This window comes from Ruditapes philippinarum, unplaced genomic scaffold, assembly GCF_026571515.1.
Source record: "Ruditapes philippinarum isolate M1 unplaced genomic scaffold, ASM2657151v2 ctg1260_1_1_1_1, whole genome shotgun sequence".
In the NCBI taxonomy this organism is placed as follows: Eukaryota; Metazoa; Mollusca; class Bivalvia; order Venerida; family Veneridae; genus Ruditapes; species Ruditapes philippinarum.
The window spans coordinates 116,843-133,265 of NW_026852938.1; the positions used below are offsets into that span (position 1 = coordinate 116,843).

Here is a 16,423-nt window from a genome sequence, read left to right on the forward strand (position 1 = left end):
GTAATACAATATCTGATTCTTCGTTTCTGCATGTACTTATGCTTAAGTTAATATCAACATATTTGAAAAATAATAATGACATAGCTGGAAAAAGAATACGTTTTTGATTTGTCATGATATAATGTTTGAAATAAAGTTCATTGAAGTTTTTATTTTTTCACATGAATATGCTTTTGAAATATTTATATACATAAAGATGCAATAATATTTATAAGGAAGTGAATTGATTAAATATACATCGAATCATGATGTCGTATATCATCACGTCCATACACGTCATTTGACTAAGCGTTCGTATTGATAAAGAAATCATTGATATTTATATTTGTACAGTATATATAGATACAACGTTCATCCAACTTGCCGCTTTACTTGAATCACACACACACAGAGAGTAAATAATCAAAGCGCTGCAAGCACTGAGGTATACATTGCTTGACAATATTTGTGTTATCAAGACCATGTGATTTTAATCTACTGAACTCAATAGAAGTCATCTTCTGGTTACAGTCAATTCCGAACACAAATCTAGGCTTATTTCTTCTCAAGTTATTAATAGGACAAGAACGAGGTGTTGTTCCTACAGACTAGTGCTGTGTTTTTCCAGGCAAGACTATATGGTTTGCAAAACTGAAGAGCAATACAGAAATCAGTTTGCAAAGACCTGTTTATTATCTGCAGTATACAATACTGAAATAGTAAATAGAGTCTTCAGTGTTTTTATCTATTACTTTAAAAACAAGACCAACATGCGGGTTTGTAGTCTATAAAAATGTGGTACTGAATCATTCAGCAAGACTTAAAAGTTAGGTGAACATTTTATTTACATGCAAAACACATTCACTGGAAAAAATGCACTCCATAGTGCAATTATTGATTCAAAATAAAAGCATTTGAACTTGACCTAAGCTCTAGCCTTGTACATTCTTAAATTTTTACTACAAGTACATAACGAAAATTAATGACTCACTCCCCCAACCCTCGCACAAGACAAATTTTATCCCAGGGCTAAAATTTAAACAATCTTGGTAGAGGTCGACTACACAATGTTTCATGCCAAATATCTTACCTCTAGTCTTTGTCAATTCAGAGGAGAATATTGTTTAAGTTTTTTTCTATACATGTATATACATTTAAGGAAAACCTAAGACACCCTGGTGCCTTGTAAACCTTGTACCTTCAGACAAGAATTTTTTTAAAGGTTTTATGAACACATCTGCGGATGTTTCTAAATTCAAAAATTTACTATTTCATGTTTAAATGTTGAATTCTGCTTAAGCCGGTGCTAGGGGGCGTGGACGGTAACTTGCACTTTCCAGTACCGTCCATGAACAGGCTCAATCAAACCGAGCCTGCAACTTTTTCAATTTTGCCGTGTTGGGCTTTCTTTAGGGATTCTGTATTTATCTATTTTACTATATACATACCATATAAGGAAAACCTAAGAAGACTCCTTGGCAGAGCCAATTTTGACCCCAGGGCTATAATTTGAACAATAGTGATAGAGGTCTACTACACAGGTAAAGGTTTCATGCCAAATATCAAACATCTAGCCTTAGTCAATCCAGAGGAGAATATTTTTTAAGTTTTTTTTCTATACATGTTTATACATTTAAGGAAAACCTATGACATCCTGGTGCTATTTCACTAGGGGCAACATTTGAACAACTTTGGTAAAGGACGTACTGATGATATTATTTACCAAGTATCTAAGCTCTAAGCCTTAAACCTTCTGATAAAAAGATTTTTTAAACAGTTTTTGCTATATACATATGGTGAAAGGGCCCATGATGGAATTTTACACACACAGGGCAGCAAACAGAAATCTTAACTACAACACAATTATACAGGTCCTTAAAAAAAGGGAAGAGAAGGTCTAGAAAGAATATCAGGTCTCAAAAATATCAAATACTGAATTCATATTTTATTAATTCTAATATGTGTCTATAGTTTGTAAAGGACATCTCCTGTCTTATTTTATTAATAAAGGCTCACGGGTCTGAACCCCCAGGTTTCGGAAAGAGCCAACCCGCCAGGCAAAATACTAAAATGTTAGCTGTGTGTCAGGCGAAAACAGGAAAGTATGACAAAGTGGTTTATTTGTTGTTTTTTTGTTTGTTTTTGCCTTGCGAAACAAATAAATACCAAGACACAAATCTGCCACCATATTATTTTCTTACCTGTCCAAAAATATGTCCATGCATAAATAAAACTGTTTGCTATTTAGGGGAGATAATTATGTGTAACCAGCCAAATAGCTCATTTGGGAGAGCGGTATTCCGAGAGTCAGCTAGGTGTTCGAGTCCCTTACATGCTGAGACATTTTAATATTAATATGTTAATTGCTCTTATTTAATTGTTGGCCTATTTTGACACATTGTAACCAAAATTCATCTTCACTTGATGATTCAAGTTCAATTTTGTGTATTTTACCCCATACCGGACACTTCTCTTTTCTAAAATCATGATTGTATCCACAATATTTACATTGTGATCGATTCTGATGTGGATGTTGTTGTTTCTTTACAACTGGTGGTTTATACTGATGCGGGTGCCAGAATGAAAGTGGAATTGGAAGTGACTGTCTGCATGTATGCAATTACAGATAAGCATTTTTCTGCATATAAATTAAATGTATTCAATTGTTTTAACACATAGATATACTGATTTACAGTAAGTTACAATCAAAGCCGTGATACCACCTTGATTTTTGTTAGTCAGTATACTTCACCAAGTGAACTTACTGTTGACCTATTCCACATTTTAAGTTAAGAGAAAATTGTCTTTCTTTGACTTTTCTTTGCATATTTTCTGTTGATTGTATTGATCTCTGCACCTGTATCAATTTGAAAATCAACTTCACAATCATTTTTGCTCTTTTTTGATTTTTGGCCTATTTTGACACATTGTAACCAAAATTCATCTCCACTTGATGATTCAAGTTCAATTTTGTGTATTTTCTTACATCTTTTCTACAAAATGATGTCTGCCGCCACATCCCTCACATAATTTACCCCATGTCGGACACTTCTCTTTTCTAAAATCATGATTTATACTGATGCGGGTGCCAGAATGAGAATTAGATGAATATGTCTTCTCAACTTTGTGGATTGGTTGATCATTTGTATTGCAAACTTCTTTCACATGCTTATTTGATTGTTCGTAAGCTCAGCATATTTTGATTGCCTTTTCAAAGTTTAGATTTTCTTCTCTTAACAGCAGTTCTTGTTGTTTTCCGTTGCTGCTAAACCCAATTTTATCTCTTAGCATCCTTTCTTCCTGTGTATCAAAATTACAAGACTCAACATGCTTTCAAAACTCTGTAAGAAAAATGTCAAATGATGTACATTCATCTGGATTTGTTACCCAAAATCTGTGTGATTCTAGCACTTCATTTTTTCTAGGATTGCAATAGCTTTCTATTTTGTCAAATAATTTTTTTCACTTTCAGTTTAAGTTCTGCATTTGCCCATGTAAATTGATAATAAATCTCTATAACTTTAGGTACAGCACAGTGTAATAGGATATTTACTTGTATCTTTTCATCTCTCTCAGCATTTCCACTGGCAGTCAACACTGGTCAAGTAAATTTCCATTGGGGCTTCCATTTGATAAGTTATGTGAGATGTTACCATTTTCAACATCTAAATGTCCAGGGGTCTAAACGTATCTGCCATGACTGTCAGTTTGAATAATACCGATTACGAAGGCTAAGTTCGAATAATATTGAGTACTAATCCTTAGTTCGAATAATATTGAGTACGTATCTTCAAATCGAATAATATTGAGTACGAATCTTCCCCTTCCCGAAAATGGCCTTTGGGCGATATATTTCACTTAAGTGGCAGAAATACTTCACACTGCAGGTGTGCAACAAAATATTGCATACTCCTCCGATGCCACCATGTTGATAGGGTTCTAATATATGCAATTATATGACAATACGTTTTTAGAACGTAAACTTTTATTCCATTCATACAGACGCTCACAATGTTACATACCACTAAATATAAAGACATAAATATATATCTGTATATGCTCGTTTTCTAAAACAGTTTGAAATAGAAAAAAATATGCAAGTGTATATTTAAAAGTAAATAAGGTTTACTTGTTTGATTTAATATTTATTTTGGATGTTGACATATTTTTTATACAGAGTCTGTTGTAATTCATTCATTCTTACACGCGCATGCGCGGATACGAAGTTTGAAGCGTAGGTTTACACAATGCTTTTATGAATGAAATAGTAATTCTCATATTTTTTGCTTTCATGTTTAGAAAAGTTTCTTTAAACTGGAAGTGCATAGTTTTGAACTTTCAAAGCTTATTGACCACTATGCAAACAATATTTTAATAAAAAGTGATCTTAATGTGACAATCCTGCAAAATGAGGATCTACTTTTATCGAGGTTTTATCCGAAGGTGGATGTTGTTCAGCAAAACAGTGTACCGTATTAATTTCTGAAATGCAGCTATAACTCTGTATACATTGCAAGCAATGTATACAAAAAACCTAAAGGTAAGTATTAAATGATGAATTCTGTTTTGTAGTAGATTTGTAACAATTGAAAATTGCTTAATCATATTTGCATACATCTGATCTCATCATTTCTTTTTGATTTTATAATTGCTGTATTGGTAAATTAAGTTCCATTTCTTATGTAATCTCTAACAAGATTTAAGAAAGAATGGTGCGTAGCTTGCTGAACTCTTTGATTAAAGTAATTGTATTGTTAAAAATACTCAGGTCTGACAAAATACTGTACATCTTATTATTGTTTTGACACACGAAAAATCATTTTCTATCTATGATGTTGATAACTTTCTTTACTAATTTCAGTAAAAGAATGAATTCCGCTACTGTTCTAATTGCCCTATCTCTGCTATTGTGTGTCTACACCCAGTCATACGACAATAATGACCCTTACGACAGCTATGATAGATCTAGTCTTCTTACTGGATCAGGGCGTATAAGCACCGGATCAAAGCATTTTCTCCCCGGATCAGGGTGTTTAACAGGCGATTGTGACCGACGTGTATATAGACTGGCTCCGTTTACTGATCTAGCCGCGGCTCAATTCACAGACCAAGCCAATATATAAATAAAGTTTCAGATTACATTCCAAGAAGACAAAGTAATCGTTAGTTTATCTATATACTTTTTCTGCATAAAATTATTTCGCTATAAATGAAGAGTCTCCGTATTCCAAAATGTATCTGCATCTTCAACGTTTAGAAGAGAAAGTTTTGATATAAACACGTGTTAATTATTTGTAAAATTAATAAGTGGTTCGTTACGCTTTTTTTTGATAGCGTTCCTAATATAGATGTAAATTTCGTTTTATATTGTGTCATTAAAACCATATTGCGTGTTTTTTCATTTCTTCTATTTATTTCAACGATCTTTTTTTCAGGTTCATATTAGAAGTAAACATAAAAACTTAACGTTCTCAGTTTGCGTCCATGTGTACACGGTTGTGCCAAATATCAATTTCAAATGTTTGTTTATTGTCTTTTGTGTTTCATACTAAATTGTTTTTCTCATATCAAAAGTTGTTCTTTGTTAAATTATTATAGTACATTGCATTTAGCGATGAATTGAGCGTTTGCCTTTCTTATCAGAAATTAGCAATGAAAAAGACAGATTTAAAAAAGCAGATAGTATAGACACTGATAATAAATCCTCAAAAAATAACCTGTTTTTTTTTTGCTTCATAATCAGGATGAAACACGAGTTCATAATTTTACATAATTTATTTCATATATGAATGTAAAGCTTTAATCATTATTCTTAAAGTTTATACTTACATCTGCAGATGTTTTTTGATACCATTTCATGTTAAATGTTAAATTCTACTTAATCCGGTCAAATGGGGATGGACGGAAGTTTGCATTTTCCAGGACCGTCCATGAACAGACTCGATCAAACCTAGCCTGCAACATATTCAATTTTGCCGTTTGGGACATTCTTTGGAGATGATTGTTTTCTCTTTAAACTGATAATTGTTTCAGATATGCTTGTTCTATACAACATTACCTAAAACGCGCCAGTCATTTATGATAAACGGGTGATACATACATAGTATACGTATTCAACTAAGAGTATAATATTTATAAAAAAACATGAGTTTGTGTACAATGAATAATACCACTTTTTTAAACGAAGAGCGATTTGACATGCATTGTCGATAGATTATTCAATAGATGCTTAGCTAATCAAAAGACGTTGTACTGATGAAGTTGTTACTTTTCATTTTTTATCAATGTTTTAAATTAATGTAATACTATTTTATTATTTCAATACAAGTGGTGTTTGTAAATTAAGTTTTTATTTGTACTGAAGAACCTTAAATATATTAAGCGATTGGACTGAAAACGAAATTCGGTTAATATATGTTACTTTAAGTTATAATTGGAATATTTTCAAAAATATCAAATGGGCTTTATTTGTTTTCCTCTTGACCTAAAAATAAATTGTAAATTATGCGGTTGCAAACTAAAGTTCCAGGGATGGGTTAGGTTGGCAGGAAGATGACTTAAAAAATTTCTCTACGGTCCCGTTGTTATAGTGTGTTCTCATGTTTCATTTTTCAACCTTTTTATTTCAATTTCCCTGTAGGTAAACCAAACCACATTGAAATATTACAAATATATATTGTCATGACAAAGGGTTTTGGAGGCCATACGAATTTTCACCCTTTCTCTTCAAAACCATAAAATCTCATTTTTTTCTGTATAGTACATTGATATTTTAACACATCATTGACTATTTATATTTGAAATATAACTTCAACAAAGGGTTAACAGCTATATTACATGTGTTAGAGTATTGTTTCTTATAAATATGAAATAATATATAATGCCTTTCGTTTGCTTAATCCAAACATATAAAGTACATGTAGATGCTTATAATTAAAATTGTATCTCATTTGTACTTGCACTGATACACATTATAAAGAATAAGAGCTTATGTGAATAAACATCACTTTTTGGTTGGTTTTTACGCCATCCCAACACTGTATGGGTCATATGGTGAATTTCCAGCTTTATTGGTGGAGGAAGATCTCAGGTGCCCCTCCGTACACAAACAGGCAGCTGAGTAGAAGAACCACAGCCGTTCCGTAAGCTGGCTTGATAGACAACAAACAAACAAAAAGAAAAAACAAAAACAAAAATCTTGTTGTTCGTTACATTAATATCCAACAGTCGATCGATTTTACAATGCATGTTGGATAAACTTCCGTTTTGTTATATTTGTTTTTTTTTTTTATTTATAATCCCGAATTATTCCGATTTTTTCATGACATAGCAAATAGAAACAATTCTAAAAATTTTCTATTTCACCAATGATGATGAAATATCAACAAATTCCTATCTAAAAGTATTTTCATCCACTGTAAATGCGTTTCCGTCCGTTTGCAGAAATAGTTATAAAAAATTCGTATAAAAATTACACAACAACTCAAAGAAAACTATTCAAGCGCATTAAAAAGATCATGATAAAATTGTAATCGAGTAATAATACGCAATCAAAAAATCCCAAACTAAAATCACTTTAGTAATGCAATATTCTGGCCGTCGATACACACTGTAATGTCTGCCTCGACGGCATTTATGCAAGGAGGTAATCACGCTCCAGCCAGATATCCCCGTCTGTCAATGCTGCCGATGTTTTGTTATGTTTTTGTGTAAATTACATAATAATTTTAGTCTGATATATAACTTATGTTTTGTTATAATAGTGTAGGAATCATAACCGGAAAATGCCAACCTAAGTACTCAATTTACTATGCCGTCGAGTTTCAGTCATCTTAATCACCGTTGCAATTTATATGCAATATTTCATCGACACTATAATCATATTTGCTAAGACTACTTGCAATGTATGCGGGTTTTAGGCATTTTTTGCTGAAAAACAGTCGCGACTTATATCAGTTTGAATAAGACACATGGTTTACTGCAGAATGGCACGATTTATTTTGCGAGTCGTTAATAAAAGTACAAGTACATAAAAACATTCACATACATCAGCTTTACACTCTATGACCAATTATAAATTTCTGGCTTTGTTGCAATAATTTTTATTTACATTTCTTCAAATGGAAAGACAATGTTTTCCTAAAATGGACTGTGCAACTGTCAGTAGCTTACCGCGATTTAATATCCGGGTTTATTTAATCATGCGAAAACACGTTGTCTTCACCTAAAGGGACCCGTTTCGCATTTGGACAAAACACGTCTGTGCGGTGTAAGAGCTGGTGCATTGCGCTGTCATAAAACATCTGTTTTTTTTTTAAAATCCATTTACTAGAAAATAAGTTTGTTTTGAAGAAATTAATCTTTTAAAGTTTTTTTTCTTTTGAGATGATTTCATAGTGCTGTGCGAACATAGTTCTGGTTTCAAAATCTTGAATAGAGGTATTTTATATAGTAAAGCGAGGCCACACGTGCTTTTTTATTTTGATTCGATTAGGTATCGGGTCTGATGCTTTAAATGCTTTACATACTACGTTTATGCTCAAATTTGATGTTATATCGTTGTTGATTTGCTTATTAAAAGTTTATATATCGTTTGATCGGGATATTATTAATTAATGTTCAAGGCATTATTATAAACCATTACGAGCAACACTGTCTATATATAAACAAGACACATGGTGTCGGACTCCTTGCACATTACGACATTTAAGTGTACCTGTCATGCCACAGTATAACACGAGTACTACTAGTACGCAAGTAATGGAATTTTCGTGTCGTAATGCTTCTTCTACTGCGCAGATCTAAACACACATTCGTATAGAAAGCATTTTATTCTGCTCTTCTAAGGGTATGCTGTGCACAGCTGACCATTCCTTCGCAGCCATTTTACGCGTGCATAAAACCTCGCTTTTGTACCAGCTTATATGTTATTGTGTATTCGAGTAGAAAGAATACAGAAATACGCAAAAAGATTTGCCTTCTTAAATTTTATAAAATTTGAAAAAGACATAAAGGTTTAATAATACCACTTGCATTGTTTCAGTATCGTTCTGTACAAAGAAAGCAACCGATTTTACATTTGTTTCAGCCTTTAAATCAATGAGTCCTAAATTGTTTAAAATAATGTAATGAAATGAAATATCATATATAATACTCGTGTTGTATAACATACATTTTAGCAAAAAGCTGAAACATCGTGAGTTCATTGTGCAACCAATTCTTCTTAATTTGCATAATATGTAAAATAAAAAACTGACAATGTGTTGCCATTTTTTACGTTCGCTAAGAAATCCATTTTCTTTATTTTCTTAAAATGTTCAATCAACTTCCAAAAGCATCTTTTAAGAGACATTAAAATTGATAAGTTAGTTTTCCGCTATTTTTTCATGTTGTACTTTAAATGAAAAGCGACATAAAAAGTTTCACTTGTACTATTAGTATAATGTTTTTCTATTGTCCGTACATTTTCTTGGAGTGACGTATTACAAATTATTATTATTATTGTTATAAATTACCATGTCATAGTGCGGTTGACTGTACGTAATTTGTTTCATCGATTTTGAAATGTCTATATCTGCATCTTTTCATATATGAATATTTATGGTTACAATACATCAAATCTGTTAAAGTGTAAAAAGCATTAGACATAAAACATCCTATGATTTACATACGGTCATTGACTTCTTCGTTAACGATAGTAAAAAAAACTGCTATGTCATGAAATCGCATAGTGAACTAAGTATAAAAAAACACAACCATAAATAACCGAAAGCATTAAGTTATTCTACCATATTTACATTAAGCAATTATAATTAGTAGCTTAATTATTCATGATAAATATGTGTTTAATGTGTCTATCATTTATTTTCCAGTACAAACGTGCATGTTTATTGTTCCAAATTTTGTTTACATAAATTAAAATTATCAGCGAGGAAAAATGAAAGGGTTGTTTTTGACATAACAGGACTGGAAATATTTTTCCAATGTTAATTTCCATTTGATGGAGGTCTACATCAATAAATTGTCAAAATTTCAAAACATTTGCTCTCTACTGTTTTTTCAGAATATCTATTCCAATTGTGAAATGAAAAGCGTTGCAATATTTTTACTCAAATTGGGCTGAGAATGAATTACTATCTTTTGCATATTTTTCTCTTTTAAGTGCCTCCAGCTATTCTATAAAGGAAATTCAAATTTTATGTTTTTATGTGCTTAAATCTCAAGATGACTCTAGTTTCTTAATGAATGGAAATAGATTTAATGTTAAAACAGAACGCTTATGAATATTTTTATGACAATATCTCAGTTCCTGAGTTGTTAGGAAAAACAATGATTTAAAAAATATACATATAAAGAACAAAGCCAAAACAAGACAATAAAATCAACAACAAAAAAATCATCAACCTTTAAGGTTAAGCCTCACGAGTTATATTCAAATATGTTAGATATGTATTTGTTGTACAATTTATATGAATGAAATGATCTTATTAGGTTGACAAATGACAGGACTATTAATAGAACCATTGCTTTCGGTAGTTGAGTTAGCAGACGTACGAATAACGATAATGATTTATTGCAATTTTAAAACGGCACATATATACATGTACTATTCTGTATGAAGCTGATGTTTTCAACTTGGGATAAAATATAAGGAAAATATATCACTTTACAGTTTGATATATCTAATTTATGTTTTAATAATAATATTGATTGTGAACGTGACATTTAATATATATTTGTTTGCATTTATAATCATTCTCAGTGCACTGCAATCAAAAAGTCGAAGTCGTCATGTCTGTTTTTACCACAATCACATGCAAAAAGTTGTCGTTTGTTTTGTTGTTGCTGTTGTTTTTTGTTGTGTGTTTTTTTTCTTTGGGGGGGGGGGGGTTGTCACGTTCTGCGTTCTTGTAAAAAAAATTTGCATTTATTTTTCATTTTAATAAAACAAGGCCTCCGTTATCACATTATTTAAGTAACCAGCGTAAATTTAAATGCATCTGATTGGTATAATATATTTCTGCAAAGTTTACATGTAACATCTGAATACTATCCCTTATGCTGTTATAACATTTTTTATCTATCATTGTATTTTTATAACTTAAGACTGTTTTAAATAAAATTAAATGAAAGGTACAAAATATCAAAATATTTAAATAATATTGTGTGCTGAAAACAAGATATCTATTCACTTTTGAAAAGGTTACAAATATCAATTAACAGTTTTAGAATAGACAAACAGTTTTATAACTGATTTGATAGCAAGTTAGATGCTTATCACCTATAGTGAGTAGCTCTGAGTTTCACATTTTTGTCATGAATGCGACAAGTTGTAAATAAAGTAGTATTTTGACTTCCATGCACAATGTTAAATGGCTATAACTATACTGATTGCCAAAAAGTAACAGAAGCAAAGGCTGGTTTAGGTAATTGGCCAATGAGTATCTTTTTTGGAAAACATAACACGAAACAATCAACAAAAAGCGTTCCAGAAATTTAAGATAAAAGTATTTCTGTCGGTGATTTAATGGGTCATATGTATTAAATATCCCCTGTTTACAGTTTAATGATAAAAAGAGTTGTTTTGATTACTCATATTTAAATGAAAATGGCCTGATTAAAGTACAGCTTTCGAGTTTTGACATAGGGAGTTCTTATGCAAAGCTCATAGAATGAAATGAAAAGCCCATAAAAGTTCCTTCAAAATGTTAGTATTTTAACACCGTTGCACGTCTGAAATTTTCTGGGAAATGTAAAAACGTGAATTATAAAATGTAATCTCGACAGTGCATCAGAAGTCATCATTTAGCATTCACCGAAAGAGCGGCGTTAATCGTAAATTGTAGAAATTTGAACTTCCAATTGAGTACGTGGACATTCATCAGAAATCTCCATTTAATTTGTAGATTTTTTTAATAGATCGACTGAAATTTAAACTCTAGCTTGCATGTTCTTCAGTCCAAGATTTTGTGAAAAATATGTACACTTCTATTTCAAAATGTGCACCTTAAATACACCAGAAGCCACCATTTAACATGTAGATTTCATTTCTTTTTCATGGGAGACCGCTAGACCCTCATCCTCTATAAAAGAGGAAGGATATTTCGTTGTTTCAAACTGAAACTCCCACAGTCAAAAAAATCTGTCCTATTATCAGGCCATCGTCATTCTTAGTGACCTGTACTCATTTGTCTTTTACGTTAAACATCGTTTGATTCGGATGCTTTTTGGCAATTATTACAATGATTGTGATTTTGCATTTTTTACGGAAATAAAAATACTGCTTTGTTTACATTTTGCTTATTCATGACAAATAAATTTACAATCAACGCTTCTTTCTTTAGGTAATACACATGTAACTGCTCTAAAGTCATTATGTAAACGTTATAAAACTAATCTTTGTTCTTTCTAATTAAAAGGTTCATTTATTTCGTTCTGGGGCATTATATGACAATAGCTTCAAACTGATCGTCATTCAAAAACTCCCTTATGATCAATGAATTGTCTGCTTAAAAACGGTATAATTGGGTAACACATGATTTTTTATATTCATGTTCATACCAAAATGAGTTTAAAAATGAACAGAAACAAACATACATGTATAGCATGTGTTTTAAAAACTTTAATTGTAAAAGATACTTAACGCTTACATAAAAACAGTCATACATACATAAGCAAATCAGTTAATATATTCCAATAAGTTTGTATAGATTGTAGAGAATTTTAATTAATATTCAAACATTTATATAATGCATTTCAATTCAATTGGAAAGATAATTATTAAAGTATTTAATATTCTATTGATCTGCCAGTCACAAAACATTTACTCGAAGACTTGTCCAGCAAGTGTGGGGTAAGTGGTAAGTTAATTTATCACATGAAGTGTGGATTAACAAGTGGACGGTGATTCACGAATGATATACGTGTTCAGTTTAATAATCATATCCGTATTTCTTGCCTGAAATAAAAAATAAAAACGTTATTGATATACCTCATTATGTATGCATTTCTATCTTTTTAAGAAAAATATTTATTTCGCATAATTCTGATAATTATTATTAATTTCATTAAATAGTTTTTTAAAGAAACTTTCTGAGGAGGTAAACAATAAACCCTTTCTATGTATATTTCCAAAATTACAAATTTATAAAAAAGTAATGTCAATTTTTTGAAGCATGTTTAGAGCAAGAAAGGTACCTTTAAAAAAACAAATAATTTTACGTACTTGGATAGTATTGTGGGTATTTTCCGTGTTTGTAGCCATATCTACGTCCATAGCCTCCATACATAGATCCATATCCTCCATACATAGAGCCATAACCGCCATTCATAGATCCATAACCGCCATACATGGAGCCATACCCGATTCCATTATACATAGATCCATAGCCAATACCTCCAAGCATTGAACCGTAACCGATTCCAGAATATGGGTAGCCATATCTGCCACGTCCATAACCGATGCCTCTATAGCCACCGTATAATGACCCATAACCAAATCTCGGATATCTGTAACTCATTGAACTATAACCTCTATACATGCCGTGATGACTGTAGTAAGCTGTCACGCTGGCGATGCCAACAATGGCTAACAGTAAAACACTGAGGCACTTCATAGTTTTAGATCTATAAATGTTAATCAGACAAAACAAATTTATTACAAAATGAAGATCAAAAATAAAATCTTCAGAGCGATACTTAAAAATAATTTGAGAAAAGCCAAAAGAATATCTGTTTGTTTGAAATACTTTGTCTAATTAGATTATCGAAAATAACCCATGGTCCATGTATTTATACTACTGTATGTTTTTATTACTTCCGTTTTAGTTCCATTTTTGCCATGTCAGTTTTTCCCGAATGGTAAAATATTTGCGGTATTAGTGAAAATGTAGTAACATTAATGCCCAAGAGTCCTTTGTGACATTACATGCACTTCCAGTCTCTCTTTCCTCCAAGTGCTGCGCATTACAGGAGAAAACATATACATGTACTGGTCTCGTATTTTAATGTTTGATGATGGTGAGATAAGATTACAAATCAAACCAGAGACGGTCATATATAGAAAATAACCATTTTTTACACAAAATATTAACGTATATATAGGTATTCGAAAATGGTGCGATATACACACTAACCATTTGATTTTTTTACAGTTATGATATATGAAGAAAAGATCAATGTGACTTTTACCATAGATAGTTAGTATTAAGACAAAAAGAGCATTACCTTGTTTAAGCGGCTGTGTACTTGTAACCTTGTTGTGCTGAGGAAAGATGCAAATGTGAAGATCCACGAAAGCTTTAGCATATTTATACTGTAAAGATTACCACAGATTGAGGAAACAATTCTCCTAAACCTCCCTCAATCAGTCACGCAACAAGTAGTCATTTGTTGAAGTTACTAAAAAACTCTTAGAATCGAAAACCCACTATCAATTAAAAATTAGCAAATCATCTTTCGTCGAAGGTCTCACATACGAAACGTAAACATGTGATACATTTTTATATAAAAAAATTCTATGAAATTACGCTTGAAAACATAAAGATTCTGTAACAAGATCACGCTATAGGTTATATATCTTCACCACATATATGATAAAAGTTTGTTAACAGGTCATGTATGCCAGTAATCAATTTTTTCTTGTAAACGTATTGCTTTGACTTATATGTATCAATTTATATAATTATGTGAGACCTGCACAACAAAAGACGTAACTTGGTCATTTATGTCTCTTTAACCAAACAATAGCTAAATAAGACAATAAAAGAACACGCATTACTGAACCTTATGACTATATCGCAATTCATTATAATTCACCGTTGCTGATTGGTTAATTAAATTCTGCATGTGTAAATAATATAAGTAAGACAAATACTGTCGACTGTACCTAATTACAATAAAGTCATCGTTTATGTTAATTTTGTAATTAATCAATAACCGATATTAGACTATGAAAAATATCGTTCAGTTAAGGAGGCAATTAATAATAAAGTAAAGCCAGAATCATTTCACGATCTTTTAAACAACATTACCGCAGCGTTTCATAGCCATTGAATGATATTAATTTTACAATTTACTGCATCATTATGATAAACGTTTTAACTTTCAATAAATTCATTTCTTTGGTAAACTATAACCACAATAATTTAAAAATTTGTATGAATTTTTAACTAAATTTAAAAGGGTCTCCACTAAGATTATTTATTTGGAAATATTTTTCATTAAAATTGTGTGCCAATTAGTCTGAACTAATATATTTAGTTTTAATTTCAATATCATTCCCTCACCTCGTTTTTTTTGTTTGTTTCTTTTCTAGAAAAATCAGTGACCCAAAATGAAAAGCTTTGCAACGTTTTTTTACACAAATCGTACAAAGAATCGTACAAATCTATATTCGAGTTAGTTCTGAGTATAATTCTTCAGTACCTTCTGCATATTTTTCCATTTTAAGTGCTGTTAGAATTTCAATGTCTTCGGCTTTGTTCTAGTGGAATTCCTTTAAATCATGTTTTCCCTTTTCTATCTTTTAAGACTTGCCTTACAGATTTATCGATATTAAGATATAGCTTATGTTAGTAAAGAGTTAAGTATTAAATCAATATCATTATTAATCCCTGTGCCGATGAAGACGTTAATTAATTTTCTATCCATTGAAATACTTCATTTTATTACATTCTTTTCGGTAGTTTATAGAAATATATCAATGAAATAAAAAAACTGTTATTTCAATGTTTGAAACAGTGAAATTATCAATTTGAATATTTAAGCCAGTAATGTTTTTTTCCAGTGAAATACCAGCGTGAACTGTATTGGAAACTAACTTACTTACGTGACGTCGTTAATGACACCACGTTGTATTATTTGGCGCACTTTTCATTTAGCATTAGGTTAAAACGTATTTTTAAACGTTTCTTTGCATATAATAAAAAGAAAATTTATTTAGTTTAGTGTAAGATCGAAATATATTTCACCTCGTGAACACCAAAAGTTCATATTTCACTCGAGGCTGCACCACTCGTGAAATATACCTTTTGGTGCTCACTCGGTGAAATATATTCCGATCTTACAGTGAACTAAACAAATATGCTCTATGCAATATTGAAACGTTTTCTTTTCCAATAACTGGCACAACTTGTCTTAATTGTCCTTTTTATCTGGGCTACGTTACTAAAGTAATGTACCTTTCTAAACTTTACCAAACAATGAATGGAACAATTAAGGACACGTGTATAATAGAGAAAAACAAAATTCCTTAATAAAGCCCAACACGACAAAATTCAAAATGTTGCAGGCTCGGTTTTTTTAGCCTGCTAAACGCAAACCAATTAGAAACTTTAACATAAATGAAAACTCTAATTAGCGTAGACACCGGTACAGTATTTATCTTTTTCGTAGTAGTTAGTGCTGTTAAAAGACATGGGGCTGTCAAAAAAGGGTTTGGAAC

At 31.3% G+C, this 16,423-nt stretch overlaps 1 protein-coding gene across 1 annotated transcript in view; it reads right to left on the reverse strand.

Moving 5' to 3' along the window:
- Positions 1-12,586: 12,586 nt before the first annotated feature.
- LOC132728727 (neuropeptide-like protein 31) overlaps positions 12,587-16,423 on the reverse strand; it is a 31,953-nt gene continuing 28,116 nt past the window's right edge. The window contains exon 2 of the mRNA XM_060714400.1: positions 12,587-12,937. Within this exon, the coding sequence (XP_060570383.1) occupies positions 12,912-12,937 (26 nt within the window). The 3' untranslated portion in view covers positions 12,587-12,911. The remainder of the gene's footprint in view (positions 12,938-16,423) is intronic.